This window comes from Rhinolophus hipposideros, assembly GCF_964194185.1.
Source record: "Rhinolophus hipposideros genome assembly, chromosome: 9".
Lineage (NCBI taxonomy): Eukaryota > Metazoa > Chordata > Mammalia > Chiroptera > Rhinolophidae > Rhinolophus > Rhinolophus hipposideros.
The window spans coordinates 40019287-40035954 of NC_138055.1; the positions used below are offsets into that span (position 1 = coordinate 40019287).

At 37.0% G+C, this 16668-nt stretch overlaps 1 protein-coding gene across 1 annotated transcript in view; it reads right to left on the reverse strand.

Annotated features, from left to right (window-relative positions):
• The window catches only part of OVCH1 (ovochymase 1), a gene marked incomplete at its 5' end in the record, with an annotated part of 72197 nt that overhangs the window by 45985 nt on the left and 9544 nt on the right, over window positions 1–16668 (reverse strand). Inside the window, 8 exons of the mRNA XM_081058956.1 lie at window positions 138–333; window positions 769–841; window positions 5905–6085; window positions 7034–7108; window positions 7856–7940; window positions 10707–10837; window positions 10942–11082; window positions 12309–12442. Of these exons, the coding sequence (XP_080915082.1) occupies window positions 138–333; window positions 769–841; window positions 5905–6085; window positions 7034–7108; window positions 7856–7940; window positions 10707–10837; window positions 10942–11082; window positions 12309–12442 (1016 nt within the window). The remainder of the gene's footprint in view (window positions 1–137; window positions 334–768; window positions 842–5904; window positions 6086–7033; window positions 7109–7855; window positions 7941–10706; window positions 10838–10941; window positions 11083–12308; window positions 12443–16668) is intronic.

Sequence of the window (16668 nt, forward strand, 5' to 3'; positions counted from 1 at the left end):
AAACCGCAATTACTTTTGCACCAACCTAATATCTTTTGGAAGGAAGGCTAAAACAGACAATACCAGGTATCCTTTCCATGACAAATTTTTAAAATGAACAACCTGCAGTAGTGTTTTTGCAAAGGTAGAATGTTTACCTTCACTAATGCTTCCCCATCCAGTCACAACACAGATCTCCGAGGAAAACAGAGGGTCCGTGCCGTGTGGGAGACACACTGGCCTCACCGCAGAGTTGAACTCCAGAGGAGAGCTCAGCTGCATTAGGGCGATGTCCGAGTCATAGCTCAGGCCATCAAAGTCTTCATGCACCACGATACGCTTTGTCCTTCTCACCTGTATCAGTGGCAAGCAAGAGAATTACAAGATTAAGTCAATGAGTCAAACTACATCCTTGCATAACAGTCCAAAAATAAAGCTTCAATCACTGCATTTCCATACGTCAGCAATGAAGTTGACTTCGTATTAAATTCCAAAGGGTAATCTGTGTCCATAATTTCCAGTCCACTTTCTGAGGATTGGCGGTCCTAAAGAAACCAGCCTATCTGTACCTGTGCACATGGACCTGAATTTGTACTTCCTCATTAACTTCACCTAATTCTCCGATGAAAAATGTAATCTCCAATTGTGCCTTTAAATAGTGGTATAAATTATAAATGTAAAGGGGCAGTAGGAGTTGAATATCTAATTATATAGTTTAGCTAAAGGAATTCTCTGGCACGTGACAACACTTAACGTAAAGGTAAAATGACCTTTAAAGACATTTCTCACCTGCTCGCTTGATTCTTTCAGGGTTCTGTCATGATCCCCAGCAACAACAGTCCAGAAGAGTGGATTATTTTTCCTAAAGAAAGAACAAAAGTTGGACATGCAGTGACATCGTTCACCATTTGGCTAACTCCCTCTGGCCCTACCAACACGCACTGCTCAGTCAGCCAGGTGCCACCCAGGCCCTTGTGTGGCACCTTTGTGTGATCTCCCACCAGAGAAGGCATACTGTGCTTCCTGATCTACCTGAGGCGTTCTTACACGTGTATCTTGCCCCCTTCTTTTGGAGCCCTTTCCAAATATCACCAAAGGCTATTTGTATGATGAGAAGGAAAGAAGAAAAAGTACGGCTTATTTTAATCTCACAGTGATATTAAGAATACATGAAACAAAAACTACATTCAAAACGAGGTAGCTTCTGGTCTATGTTTTACTGTTAAAAGCATCCAAACATTATCTTACAGGAATGTATCTCAAATTGGCTTTGATCAAATCATGATAATTGATGACACTGAGGTTAAAAAGAGATTAGCAATTCAAAATTAGGCAAAACTCACGTACGGTGTTAGAAATCAGGGCACTGATCACTTTTTTGGGGGGTGATAATTGGAAGAGGCATGAGAAGGGGCTGTTGGGTGTTTGCAATATTTTGTTTCTTAATCTGGGTGCTCATTTTGTGAAAAATTCTTCTAACTATAAGTTTAAAATTTGCACACTTTTGATATAGTTCAAAAAGATGTATAAATAGCTTGAATCAATATTCATTAATTGGCCACGTCAAGATCTCCAGTTGAAAATAATATCTGAGGAAACAGTCCCTTAATTGCTACAAATATTCTCTCACTTCAGTTTAGAGAGTCTTTCATTTTTCAAAAGTGTTTCTTCAGGAAGAATAAAGGCAATAAAATTATTTTTCAATACACATTTTTCAAAGGAGAAGTTTCTTAATACCTGTAGGCATCTTCTTTCAAGCCATAACCATGCTCGTTTCAATTCCTTGCATGATGAGTCTGATTTATTCATGTGTTTCAATATGCCTTTATTAAGGGAGCTAACTCAGGTAAAGTGCTTGGCAAGTACCTTGCAGATGGTAATGACTCCATAATGGTAGGCATTATCATTGGTATTATCTGCCATGCACTCTAATGGAAGGATTAAACTTTATTTTCAAAGTCACCCTCTAAATTATTACTTGATAGTAAAGATACTTATGTCTTAAAGTCACTCTACTTCTTTATATAGAGGCTAGTGTGCACAATACAATTAAATGGCAAAAATCATGGTGGAGTTGATAACGTAGAATAATTTCTAGCAAAATTTTATGTGTATAACCATCAAATGTCCTTTAAGTTGGTAGAGAACAATGTATAAAAAGCTTATGGCAGAGCAACATACATTTTATGAAGAAACATAGTCTGATATTTTTCCAATAGTGGGATAATAACTCAAGGTATCAATTGATAAATTTTCACATCCTTTATTCACACTTGTCCACAATCAAATCTCATTTGTTATGTTTCTAGGGTCTTATGCCCAATCCAACAGTGGAACATGTGTCACTGCTATGGGCAAAGAAATAGTCACTACTGAATTATAGAAAAACAGTGGCTGAAATAGAAAAAAACCTGCTGGTTTAGTTTGAGACAGAAAGATTCCAATGTATAATTGCAAAGTAAGTTTGGTCCCCTAAAGTATGTTTAAAATTCCTTATGAGCACAAAGACTAATGTGGAGTCAGCAAGAGGAGAACACCAGGTTTTCCCAAGGTGTGGAACAACATTACTAGGGGAATTAACAGAAATAAAAATTCTCTTTAAGAATATTCGTAAAGAATCAGAAACTCTCCAGGTGATCCTGCTGTATGCTCAAGTATAAGAACTAACACGAAGGGTAATCAGGGTGAGGGAAGCTACGTGGGAGGTAGTACAACATTGCTCCCAGTTGTCCTTATTGTCTTTGAAGCTCTACCCAACCATGTCAGCCAGCCTGGCCCCTGATGACCTTCAGCAAAACTGATGTCTATTTCAGCTCCCAGATTTTGTATAGCTCCCCAACTGGCTCATTCCACATAGCAAATTTCCCTTTTCAATCGATCTGGATACTCAGAAGTTCCCTTCAATGGAGGGTAGAGCCCCGGGTGTTTATAGGGTTGATGAAGATAAAGCGGGGAGAAACAAGTCCCTGAAGGAATCAGCTGAAGAGTTCTCATAAAGGCAGGAATGGGTGGAACATACCACTTTTATTATACCAGCATATCAAACACTTCTGGTGTTAAGATCCATACACTTCAAGGAACAGCTTCAAAAAGACATTTCTCTGGTCAAATAAGCTAGGCAACCATGATGAGTTAAAGAAACAATGAAGCACACAGACATTTTTCATATCAGTATAAATATAAGGCACAATGTTACGTGCAAAAAGTTAGGAAATAATAGATGTGATACATACAAATACTATTAAATATATACATGTGCATAAATATTAATGGAAAATCAGATCATTAAAACAATCTTAATATTGATTATTTAACATAGAAGAAGGATGGATTAGTGAAATGGATAGGGTAGTTTAGATTTGATACCCGGTAACTTTTTTTACTTGATAACTTTAACTGTCTTTTTTCACAATAATAATTTTTTAAGAAAGAAATCAAGAACAGTCACTAACAGAACTGCATACAAATTATTTTTGTGGTTAACTGGAATAGTTCACAAACATTTACAATGATTGTGTTTATTAATCTCAACTGACTCACCAAGCTGAATATTCACCTTGGGAATAATAGTTTTGCTATGGTCTATATCTTGCTGTAAGGTGTCATGATCCATCATATACATTCAAGAAAAGACTATACCATTTGACAAGTGAGTCAGTCAAAGTTTCTTCTGTCCCTCTGGCATCAATACTAATATTTGTCTTTTCCAATACATCAATTTTCACTAATTAATCAGCTACTATTAAGGCTTCTTTTCCATAATACATAAAAATGCACTTTGATAAAATTCTTATAACATAGGCTTCTCCAAGGGGATGGAGAAGGCCTAGAATGTAGTACTGGACTGAGTTGGGAACATCTATGTGAACTCATGTTTAGCTCATGTTTATATAAATCAGTTAGTATGTATTCCTATATTTTCTAGTTCTGCCAGTTGAGAGAGCCTAGAAGTTTACTAGACTAAAATCCTAGTCGCAACTAACATACCCAGTGCCCAGATCTTGATTTCTCATACTATTCTCCAACAAAATAAATCAGGGATCATTGGGGAAATGGCTGATTCTGGGACTGAGCAGGGAATATATTAATATAAGTTAAGCCTGGAGTGTCTTGTAGTGTCACAAAATGATGGGGGCATGCCAAACAGACAGGAAACAGCCCAGAAAAAGCTCACAATGGTGAAACCTAAAATAATTTGAGCAACAATATGTAGCATTATATAATAAATATTCCTGAGTCCATACCGACATAAAGAAATGATTTAATAAATAAACAAATTGAGGAGAAAAGACAAATCTCCAATACAAGAGAATTTCAAAGAATTGATATAGATACTCCCCACCCAGGAAGGCAGAGCTTCACATCCAACACCTTGAGTGTGGGCTCCCCTTAGTGACTTACTTCCAAAGAGTTAAGAATGGAAAAGGGGAAAATGTAACTTTCCAGTGGAGAAACCTAGCAAACATGACCTTGGCCAGTAATCAAGGTTAACATCATCAGTGATAAGTTATGTTGATAACATGTACCTTTGATATGATATGATAAGAATGGCATGTTGCCTCTGTGGTCTTCCTCCTCCAAATCCATAATCCCAGTATAACCATGAGGAAAATATCAGACCAAATCAAATTGAGGGTCACTCTACAAAATACCAGATGAGTATTCCTCAAGACTTTCAAGGTTATCAAAAACAAGGAAAGTCTGTGAAACTTAAAGCTAAAAAGAGCTTAAGGAGGCAAGACAATGAAATGTAATGTGGTATCCTGAAAGGCTGTGGGAACAGTATGTACAAAGACCTTGAGCCAGGAACAAGCTCAGCATGTCTGAGGAACAGGACCGGCCCACTGTGAGCACGCAGTGGAGCGGTCAATGTTGGTCAGTGATGGGGAGTGGTTCTTGACCTTGACTGTACATTGGAATCATCGGGGGAATATTTAAAAATACAGTGTCCAGCACCTACCCACAAGTGATTGACTTAACTCAGGAGTGAAAATGAATTAATTATAGTTACATACATCCCATGGCTTAATCTACAGAACATGTTTGAGGATGAAACCAAATCAGAAGAATATAAACTATAATCATTTTATGTTAATCTCAAAACCAAGACAACCCAAACAATATACTGGTTTTAAGGATTTATAGATATTAAAACCAAATTTTTTTTAGAAAGCAAAGAAATTATGAATGCAAAATTCAGCATAGTGTTCACTTCTTGGGAGGGGCACAAAGGGGTCTTGAAAAGTAAGTAAAAAAATCCTTCCTAAACTGGTGATAGGGGCACAAATGTATAGCTACTGTTCTTTAAATTACATATATATTATATACATTCTTTCATATTGTGACATCATCCACAATTGAAAAATGACAATCCACAATTGAAACAGGTAACCAAAATATTTTAGTTCCCTAGATCCAGTGGTCAAGGTGGTGGATTAACTATTGTGCTCTCTACTGTTGTGAACTATATTTTAAGAAGAACAACAATAAACCAGTCCAGAGGAAGGTACATTGTATGGTGAGGCATCTGGAATTACTGACAAACAACAGAACAATGAACCTTTATCTTAAAGATTCAATTAAGAGGCAATGTCAGAGGGATCTTCAAGAATAGGAAGTACTGTTATGTGAAAGAAGAAACAGACTTAGTTCTTTTATGGAACTACAGTTAATTTTGACCAATAATTTTCTGCTATGGATAAGCATACTTGGGCCCAATATAATCATCAGATCCCCACAAAGGGGAGGAGCAATTTCAGGACTTGAATAACTTTCTTCACTGACACTTTTAAATAGAAGCTAAATGGCTATATAGATGAAACACTGAAAGGAATGAATGTGGATGGTTTTAGCAGTTATACAATGATATTATGTCCTAGTTATGGTCTATAAACACATTAGTAAAATACCATCAGTTTCACTCACGCTTGCACACAATGGGCTGCAGTCACAATCCAGTTTGCATTGACGATGGCACCTCCACACTGGTGATTGCCTAGAAATCTCAAACCCACTTGCCATGGCCAACAGTGGGGGCAGGCTTCTTTCCCTCCTGCAATTCTTCTGGAAAGCCACTGCGGACTAAATGAAGGGATGCCACAGACATCTACGGTAAAAACGATGAAACTAATGACTTATACAACTGAAATAATTAAGAACACACTTCTCCTCTAATGGCTTGCCATAGTGGACAATCGTAATTCCCAAACATCAGATGAGCTTTATAAAGATGTAACTTCCCAAGACCTCAGGTGACCCTGCTAAGCAATTATATTGGAATTTATATTATACGGAACTTATATTCTAGTAGAAAAATTTTGTTAGCAGAGCATACAAGGTTGTTCATTATATGTCCTTGTTTCATTTCTTTCTCACTGCGTGAATCTATTCACAAATCCTCAAACATGCCGAATTCGCTCAGACGTTCAAATGCTATTCTCTTGTCTGGAATATTGCTGGGACTCAGCTCAGGTCTATCTTCTTCATGGAGACTTTTCTGGCTCCCACGTATTTTTTTGCCTCTTCAAGCAAAAAAGGCAGGGTTTTTTTTTGCCTCTTCAAGCTCCCTGTACAATTTTCTATAATATTAGAGCCCATCAACCAGAGTATATTTAGTAAATGCACACAGAACAATGAAAGATCATGATATTTAACAAAATACAGCAGATTATAAATAAGTTAAAAGTTGCCAGTTTGTTAAAAGAAAAAAACAAAACACTTTTCTCCCCTTTCCCCCAAAATGCATAATCATATTAAATACAGAGTCTAGGAAGATATTTTAAATATTAAGTTTGCCCAGGAATAGATGAGGATAAAGGATTGCCCTCTGTGCCCTTTTCTTCATATCATAAAGCTTCTTTCTTTTTCTCTCTACTTATTGGTTTATATACAAACCCAAACAGGGTTCTGGAAGTTTCACGGTCCTAATCATAAAACTAATTCTTCTTCACTGTGGAGTTATATCAGTGTAAGATGAGACTTTCAAAACAGACACCTAGTTAAAGAAGAAAGGAGATTAAATAGATAGTAACCACATGGCTGGCCATCAACTCACCATAGGGAACAGATTTTGAAGAAGATACAGGATTAGTTTTGGGAGGTGATGTTGATCCAATATTGTTTAAAGAATCTATGAATAAAAATTTTCATTGAAAATAATTTAGAGTAGCTTACACTAGCTGACCCTACTTGCTTAACCTGGTCAATTAGAAAACCACTCTAAGGTTGATCTCCCTAACTCGACCTTTCAAACGCTAAATGCCAGATCCCGTGAATATGATCTGTTGTACATCTCTTAATATCCCTGTTGTATCTGACTACCTCAAGCATTGCTTTCTTCCTTGGCTCCATGAAATTAGCCTCTTAGTTTTCTTGATGCATCTAAGGATAACTTGTCTCAATCTGTCTTTTTTTCAGGATCCTATTCTTCAGCCTGAAAGATATTCCACAAGGTGTTGTTTATAAACCTATTTTTATTCATTTACATATAAATGACTGCCAAATTTTTCTCCTCAATCTAAATCGCTTTCTTTCCTGAATTCTAAGATCTAGCACTGCTAGATATCTCCATCTAGATCTCCCAAAAGTTGATAAAAAAAAAAAAAGCCACATGTCTCAGGTGGAAACAGTTGATTTTAACAGTCAACATGGTGTCATTATGTTTCTCTGTGTCATTTAGTAGCTCCACCATCCATCTAGCCACATAAGCTAGAATTCTGAAAATCATGCTAGAACATTTCTCCTTCATATACCCCTCCCCTCCAACATATCTAATGAAGCAATGTACCTAGAATAAATTGTTAAATACAATGACTTCCTCATCACTCTCCTTGCATGTAAGTTCACCCCTATCCTCCCTATCCATCTTCCACATTACCACCAAGGTCGGAATTCTGGCTCTCTAATTCTCGGCCAGCTAAGTATCTTCGGGAAACGTACCTCTCTAAACCTCTGTTCCTCACCTGTGAAAAGCGGAGTTGTGTACAAACCACTTAGGTTTTTAAGGAAGATTAAATGTGATAATGCATGTGAAGTTCTTAGTCTATACCTGGTACAGAGCAAGTAGTCAATAAATGCTAGCTAGCTATCCTACCACTCTGATATTTAAAGTGTAATGCCCTATGTTCGTTTTCATCTAACTCTTGCCTTTTCCATCATCTCCCCAAAAGTCAAACGATGTTGAATTATATGTAGTTTTTGTACATCATCCATTCTCTTTTCACATTGGGGTCTTGGTAGATGATATTCTCTTTGACTGAGTAAAGTCGACTTTATCTTCTAGAATGCCTAGAAACCTATTTGTCTTTCAAAACCTTCAAACATCCCAGAACAGAGGCACTCAATCTCATTTCTGAATCACATTCTCTAATCTGGATTATCTACTTTTACATAAGGTGCTCAGAATATTTTTTGATCATCTAGATGTAGTTTCTTGGCTTCATCTGAGGTGCTTGTGAAAGCGCAGATTCCTGGGCCCCATTCCATATCTACAGAATCCAAATCTTTCGGGGTGGGCCCAGGAACTTGAATTTTTATTTTGCCACTGAGGTGATTCAAGCACCCTCCATTTAGGTAAACATGGCTAAATTATCTTCTCCAGAACTGTTTTCATAAGCAAAAATCACTATTGCACAAATGTTTATGCTGACCTGAGGGCAGAAAGGTAAATCTAGCCTTGAAGCCTCGGAAGTTATTTTCACCACCACATTTGAAATGAATCACCATCATGTTACCAGGACTGAATATTGGAGCAGGATTAAAGATTCCACAAAGTTTAGCTGCAAAAGTTTTAGGAAAGTTTGATTTATGGTTATAAAAATGTTTAAAAATAAGAAAACAGAGGTAAAACATCATCCGATTAATTATTTTCCAGCAACTTTGTTTTTCTTTACCTTTGGTTTGTAGTCACACCCTTTTACTTCATGTGGGAAAGAAACACTATTTTCAAGATAATAATTTATAAGTTTTCATAGGAAAAAAAAAGCAATGGATAGGATAAAGACATCTGATTTTTAGTATGCAAAGAAACCTCAATGGATTGTTAATTTGGAGACAACGAGAAGAGGCAAATTACAGAAAATATCCCAAAGTTGGTATTCCTTCCAAACAGAATGTGGTTACACCATATGTGAATAGGGACCCTTGAAATCTGCTTGGCCTAAAGCCCTCTCTATACAGGTCCAGTTCTGCTGGATTCGGGGACTGTGCTTCCACTCACCTGCCCTAAACATCCAAATAAACATTCTGAACCTGCCTACATTTCTGGTCTCCAACCCACACTAACACCTAGTTAAGGGACAGATAGTACGAGGTGTTAAAAGTGGCTATATGGCTAAAAGGGAAAATTTTTTATACTTAGGACATTGATAGGTCCAAATTTGAAAGCATATTTCAAGATTCAGTTCAAAATATTAATTTTTAAGACTCAATTAGAAATGATAGCTTTTGATTACCCTTTTTGCTTATTACTTTCCTTGGGCATAAAAATAAAAAGATCAGCAATGGATTAACACAGAAAAAGGGATTAATACCGAAAAGGAGGAAGTTTAAAAACGTACTTTAAATAACTGCCAAAAAATGTACTCATTGTTACCATTTTCCCTTTTCCCTGGGATTTCCTTTTCACCTTCTAAATATCCTGAAAAATTCTTCAAATTTTGCATGTGTCTACTAAAAACTTTACTGGCAGGGTAAAATCAGGGTAAGTGGCAGAGTGAATCCACTGTTGGCTGATGGGTTTTAAAGCTAGTTTTATGGCATCGTGAGTTTCCAATATAAGAAATTCATATTCCCACTTTACCTCTGGGAACCCAAGGAACCAGCCAATGCCGCAACTACTCCAGTTAGTCTCATGCTTTTCAGATTAAGTTTAAAGGACAGAATGTGACCCACCTAATTCATGTGCCTCTTTGGAGTCACCATAAATCACAACAGCGTCATAAATACAGTTTTGGTGTTAAATTCAGTAGTGAAGTCCTCAAATGCCAGCTGTACAATTATAGACATGAAACCGGAGGAGTGGTGAAGGAAGAGATAAAGTTTAAAAGTTTCCCTCTACAAATTAAAAGGCTCTCAGTAACTCCTCATATTCCATTGGCAGAAGTGTAAATAATTGCAGCCTCTTTGGGGGCAATTTGGCAACTGACTATGAGGTTTAAAGGCATAAACCCTTGGGCCCAGAAGCATGTCTACTTCTGGTCACTCTATTCATCCACGTGTGTCCAAAAGCAGTGGTACCTGTGTTGCCGGTATGGGAAGACTGGAAACTCACCAACTGTCTGTTAATCGGAAATTGGTTTAAGAAATTATGGGACATCACACAATTTAGTTTTATGTAGCTGTTAAAAAGAGTTCTGTGCACTCATCTGGAAAAATCTTTGAGATATTTTTAAGTAGGAAATGCATTGCTATACAATATAAAAGCATACTCGTACATTTTTGTAAATGCGTAGAATATCTCTCGAGGGATAATCTAGAAAGTTATCGGTGTTGCTCACCAGGAAGTAGGATGGGAGTTGGATGAGAACGAAGCATACTTTTCATTGTGTTCTCTTTTAAATTGCTGAGCCTTTTCAAAACCACATACCTAGATCCCCTTTAAGGTTAAAAAAAGAAGGCAAATAGAATTCCCAGTCATGATGGCAATTTCATAGTCCAGGTGAAGTAAGTTCTGCTTAACTAGCACAGCTAAGTTCTCAATGAAGTAAAGAGCTTCCTTTGTTGTTTACCGTCATAATGTGTTTCTCTGGAGCATGAATGAACCAATGACACCTTACATTCCCGGGATACAAGTCATGGTAACTGGCAGAGTGAATCGTCCCTTCTTCCACTAACACAGCCACAAACCCACAACCTGAACCTGTGGAAGTATTGGGGAAATCCCAAGTGAATGGCCAAAGGCATTCTCCCTTCTTCATTCCCCAATCAAAGAAAAACAGCATGAAATTAATATATTTGAAATACCTGCTTCTGAGTTCTTCTGTACAGCAGTAAAGGTAAGGTCAAAGCCGCTGACACTATTTTCTGTATCAGAAACAAATGTAACTGTCACCTCACTGGTCTTTGTCAGCAATGGTGAGGGCAATATATCTCCACAGAATTTACCTTAAAAGAAAAAGAAATGGGAATACTACTAAAAAATTACGGAAGTAAACATACATATGTTTGTTTTCCTAATATTATCTTCCATGAATTCTGTTCTAAATACCCCAAACTATTTAGTGACCCCTTTAATCATTCCACACTTTCTGCTTCCATGATTTTATATTCCATTCACTTTCTCATACCTAATCCCCCATATCCAAATTCTACTCATCCTTCAAGGCCTAACTCAAAGTCCAGTTCTCCCATAAACCTTCCCAGATACCCAACAGAAATTAGAGCTACCTTTTCTGAATTGCCACAGCACATTTTCTATTCTATATCATTTCCTACGTTGTGGTACATCTTTCGTTACCTCAGCAAACTGCAAATTCATTAGAGCACAGACTGCTTTTACTCCATATGTGTCCAGGACCTGATATGCTTTCTGGTACACAGTTGATTTTTAACAAATGATTGGTTGAAGGAATGATCATTGGGTAAATAGCAGGCCTGAAGCATGAAATCATTTAGTCTATAAGTAATATAACCCTTAGCACAATATTTTGTTTATAACATCCTGTGGAACATTTGTAAAGAGAGATTTGTCCTAACCACTGGCCTGTAGAGACCTAGAGACTAAGGTCTATACCAGCTCTAGAGATATTCTATCATGCTTAACACATATTTCAAATAAATACATATATCAGTATGCGTATATGGCTCATGAGGTAGTCAATAAAAGAAATTTAATGACATGAAATAATTATTGTCATGAGAAGAAAAAATATTATAATACAAAGTATAGTAAAGTTCAATATAGTTAGTACAAATAAATAATTATACCACATCAAAACGTTAACAGTGCCAATCTGTAGGTGGTAGCATTATGATTGGTTTACATTTTCTGGCTTTCGTTCATCTGTCTTTACCGAATTTGGCTAACAGGCACCTGCTTTTGTGGCAAAAATAAAAAATAAAATAAACATTGCTTTGAAAAGAAATTTTCTGACAACTGCGACATCAATTTTGTTCAGTACTGTTAATTAAACTTGAGAATGGAATAGAGAAAACTCAGTCAACATGCTGGTCATTGGTTCCACTCTTCCTGCACACAACCCCTCCCCTTCAAGAAGGGCACCGTATATAAGGTTAAATAATTGTCCTGTGTGCAGAAATCTAATTTCAGACCCTCCTTGTTCTCTTACGAACTATGGAATGGCCAATGAAAGCAAATGTGACATACTTACTAACAAGCACTCCATTGCTTGTTTGCAAAGACACATAGTCATGGTCACATCCAACTTGATTTTCTGTGTCTAAGCTTGTACATTTCACCAGGATAATTTTATCTTCTGGTACCATTATTTTCCAAATACATAAGCTGGGTAGGGGAAGGTGGACAATGTATAATAAATGGCAGAGTCAAATGTGACATGTAAGATCTATTATCTAGGCTTTAGCTCATAACTCACCAATAATATGATATTGTACAGGACAGAAGATAAAAAGCAGTGGAAATCCCTTATGTGAGAGTAAGTTGTTTATGCTTGGATTTCTGACATCTAACCAATAGAAATTAATTAGAGAATGGCCAGAAACCACCTTTAAATTTTCATTTAGTTATAAAATGCTAGAATTATGATCTATATTGATAAAAAACTAAGATTCATCTCTCTGTTCTAAGTCTAATTGAAAATTCATAATATTCACCCAGAAGTTGAATTATGAATTACGGACTGATCATGCAGCGTATGTTAACCCTAACCAGCCACATCCTCCAAGGTCATCCTAAGTCACAGTCACTGCGGTTGCCATGTCATCCCTCTTGCTCCCAGGAAGATCAGCTGGGTGACCTTTCACTAACATCTTTAGAAACGTGTCTAAACATTTTGAAAGTAGTCTTACATAATTTAACATGTAATCCTTTACACCTTTATTTTCCTACATGAATCCATATTATTATTCAAATAAAAAAACCCCAGTGGGCCATAAATCGTCACCGTCTTCCATGTCTCACATTCATCTAAGTGCAGAGCAATCTCATCTGGAATCTAACTGTCAGAATGAACTTCTTTCTAAAACTCTGTAGTATTCATCAACCACCTTAGTCCTGTGAACTGCCCTCTGCCTTCTCAGCAATAAATGTTGAGGGCTATAGCCATTATCCAACTCTTTTACGCCCAGTTTCCAAAAACCAAGCGCAATGATTTGTCTTACTACTATACATCTCCTCCTTAAGCAGAAACTGTCTAACATATCCTTGCTTTATTCTTTTTCTGTTCAAGTCCATCATCCTGAACATAGATGTAAAAAATAGGCTGACTAAAATATTACTAAAATCACTTTTAAGCACTTCAATGTAAAAAGCAGTAAGCTACCTAAAATATTACAAAGCTCAGTTTTTCAAGCACTCCAATTGAAAAAGCACCCTGCATCTATCATCCTTCCTGAGATTCATTACGCCCTCAGAAGCAGACAGAAGAAAAATTGCTCCCCTTCTCCAAATGGCAAAACCAGCATTGATATTAAAGGACTCATCACATCTCATATAATAGGAAATACAGTGTAGGCTTTATGATTTCAAAGGCCAGTACTTTCTCCTGTTTTCATCAAATTATTTTCTGCCTCAAAATCTCTTAACTCAGAGATGGAAAACAGATTGCAAATTATATGCTAACTTTGATGTATTGTTATTGATTGCCATATTAAAAAGGATTCTGAGGTCTAGTCAAGCTAAGTGACAAAGAGGAGCCAAATTAATTATTGACTTATTCATTCAAATTTCTACTGAGTATTAATTATATGCCAGGTACTCTTCCAGGCTCTAAGAAATGCAGTGTTTCCTATGGCCATGAAAGGAAAAGAGACCACCTGCGTGCCATGTATCTGCCATTTCTGACAGTCGAGCTACCACCTGCCAGAATAAAGATGGACTTGGAGGGACTCTATGACTCCCTGCTCCTCTTCACATTATCTTTCTCCCTTACCATTAGCTAACTGACTCTACTAGGAATTTATAAAACCCTTACCCTATTCAGGGCTGCTTTAGTGTGCTGGAGAAGTCACTAAGGATGCAGATTGGCTCCACGTCTTATTACATTTCTTAAGCACATCTTTTTGCACATTCAAACATTCTAAAATCAGAAGGCTCTGACATTGTAATTTTACAATTATGTTAGACTTGACTTGAAAGAGTTTTCCCAGAATGGACTTGTATTAGCTTCAACCAGTCACCTGGGGGACATTTTCAACTGCATATTATATTTTTCTGCTTGAGGTAGTTTGGACTATACTGGTGAAAAGGATTTAGACTGTAGACCTGCATGAGTATTAGCATGTGATTCAAATTCTCTGGTAAGATTTTTCTACTCCCTATGTCCAGTGCCAAAGTTGAGGTATGTAACTTCCCATGTGGGTGGGTTTATGCCTCGATTAGCCTGGCACAGAAGGCCTACAGTGTCCCAGCTTTATATGGAGATCTCCCAAGCTTGCACATTTTGTTTTCTTTATTGGTGGTACATAAAATGATACGTTTTACAAGCAGTTTGTTTTCGAGTTGTTGAAATAGAGTACAAATTCACGCTAATACTAAAGAGGTTGTGATGTCGCTGAAAGTTGTCTTATTCTCTCTAGTTGATGTCTTACTTTAGTCCTTACAAGCTATTTAACGTCTTAAAAATTTACTCTCAACTTTATCCCCTAAACTTGAAGCAACTAAAACTGTACAGTTACTAAGACGACATCAAGTTTAAATTCCTTCAACTTTCCTACAGATTACCTTAACATTTGTTGTTGTTTTCCCAGAAAATAAATTCTTTCTTTCCAAAGCTAAACATTCTTCATTTGTTACGCTCTCATGAAAATTTCTTCATCATACATATGTATTTTTGTTGATTCATCACTCTTATTTTCTCTTTGCCCATAAGGACAGCTAAACTTACTCTTCCAAAAAAACAAAAAACACAAACAAACAAATAACAAAAAAAATCCCTGCTTTTTTTGACCCTACTGTCCTGTTACCCAAAAGCTACCGTTCCATCTTCCTCTTTATCTTCACTGTTTAAGTGTTCTCCTCATTTCAAACAATGGCAGCTCCATCTTTCCCATAAGTCAAAAATACTCAAGTCAATCATAAGGCCCTCTCTCTCTTAAAATTCAAACTTTCAGCTCATTAGCAAATCCTGTGGTCCTACCGCTTCTCACCACCAACCTGGCCAAAGCCAGCATCATCCTTACCTGGATTATTGTAGTAGCTGGTCTCTCAGTTCTTGGTCTTATTTGTCTACATTCTAGTTTCAATATAACAGCCAAAGTGATCCTTTAAAATGTATCAGGTCATGTTCCTCCTCTGCTCAAAATCCTCCAATGGCTGCCACCACTAATTACAACCACTTCTCCCCTCTGGCATTTTTAGCTCATGCTCTCTGATCTCGCTGTTCCCCAAATATACCAAGAGTTTTCCTGCCTCGTACATGCCATTCCTTCTGCCAAGAATGTTCCTTCCCCAGAGGCTCATATAATTCCCTCTTTTCATCTAATTCAAGTCTCTGTTCAAATATCTTTGTAGTGCAGTCTTCCCTGACCACCCTCTATTTTTCTGCACAGCACTTACTACCTTCTACTATTATATGTAACATTATTTGTGTTATCCCTATTCTCTCCACCTTCCACCTTGCCTCACAAAGGAAAATATTTTTGTCTGTTTCATTCATGCTGCATTACTTGCACCTTAAATAGTGCCTGACGCATCTTAAGCCTTAAGTAAAAAAAAATTATTATATTAGCTAGTGAAGGAGAGATACCAAGTCTTAATCACTTATCCCATTGTGAATATAGCTTCTGAGCCTACAAATCTACTGAATCAGCTCCCAAATTCTGAATTGCCACATCCACTGTATTTTATCTGAACTATTTTGACTTTCGCAATAACCACCTTTGTTTGGAAAGTCATTCTTGTAGATTTCTTTATTTCTTCATTGTTGAAGGTGAATCACAGGTTCTCTGTGTTTGAGAGTAAATGGACTGTCATCTGCATCTCTCTTACCTAATATATAAATGCTTTCTCTAATCTCACCCATAGCCACCCATAGCGCAAATACCCATTTATAAGGAAATTCATTATATTCTGAGGCAGAAATCTCTCAAATTAGAAACTGTACTGGATTGAAATGTGCCTCCTCCAAACGTCCACCTTCTGCTCCTTGTTCTCGGCTCTGTAATTAATCAGAACAAGTCCAATTCTGCTTTTGTAATAGCCTTTCACATAAATCAAGACAGTTCCTTGCTCTCAAGTTTTCTTTGAACCAAAAAAAATAGTCCTAGTTCTTTCCACCATATCTCCCAAGACAGTGTTTTGAATTTCTTTCCATGTTAGTCATTGTCCTTCAGGTAATTTCCAGCTTATCAATATCCCTTTCTAAAGGTTGTAACTGGAGACCTCCTCCCTACTCATCCCACCCAGGACTCTAATAAAACAGGACTGTTACTCTTGGTTCTGGAGGATTATTTTTTTAAAAGTTTAAGCAAAGATGGCAAAGGCTCTACTGGTATTGTATTATTACTATGTTGACTTATAGAAAGTCACCTTAGATTTCTGAGCCTTTTAAA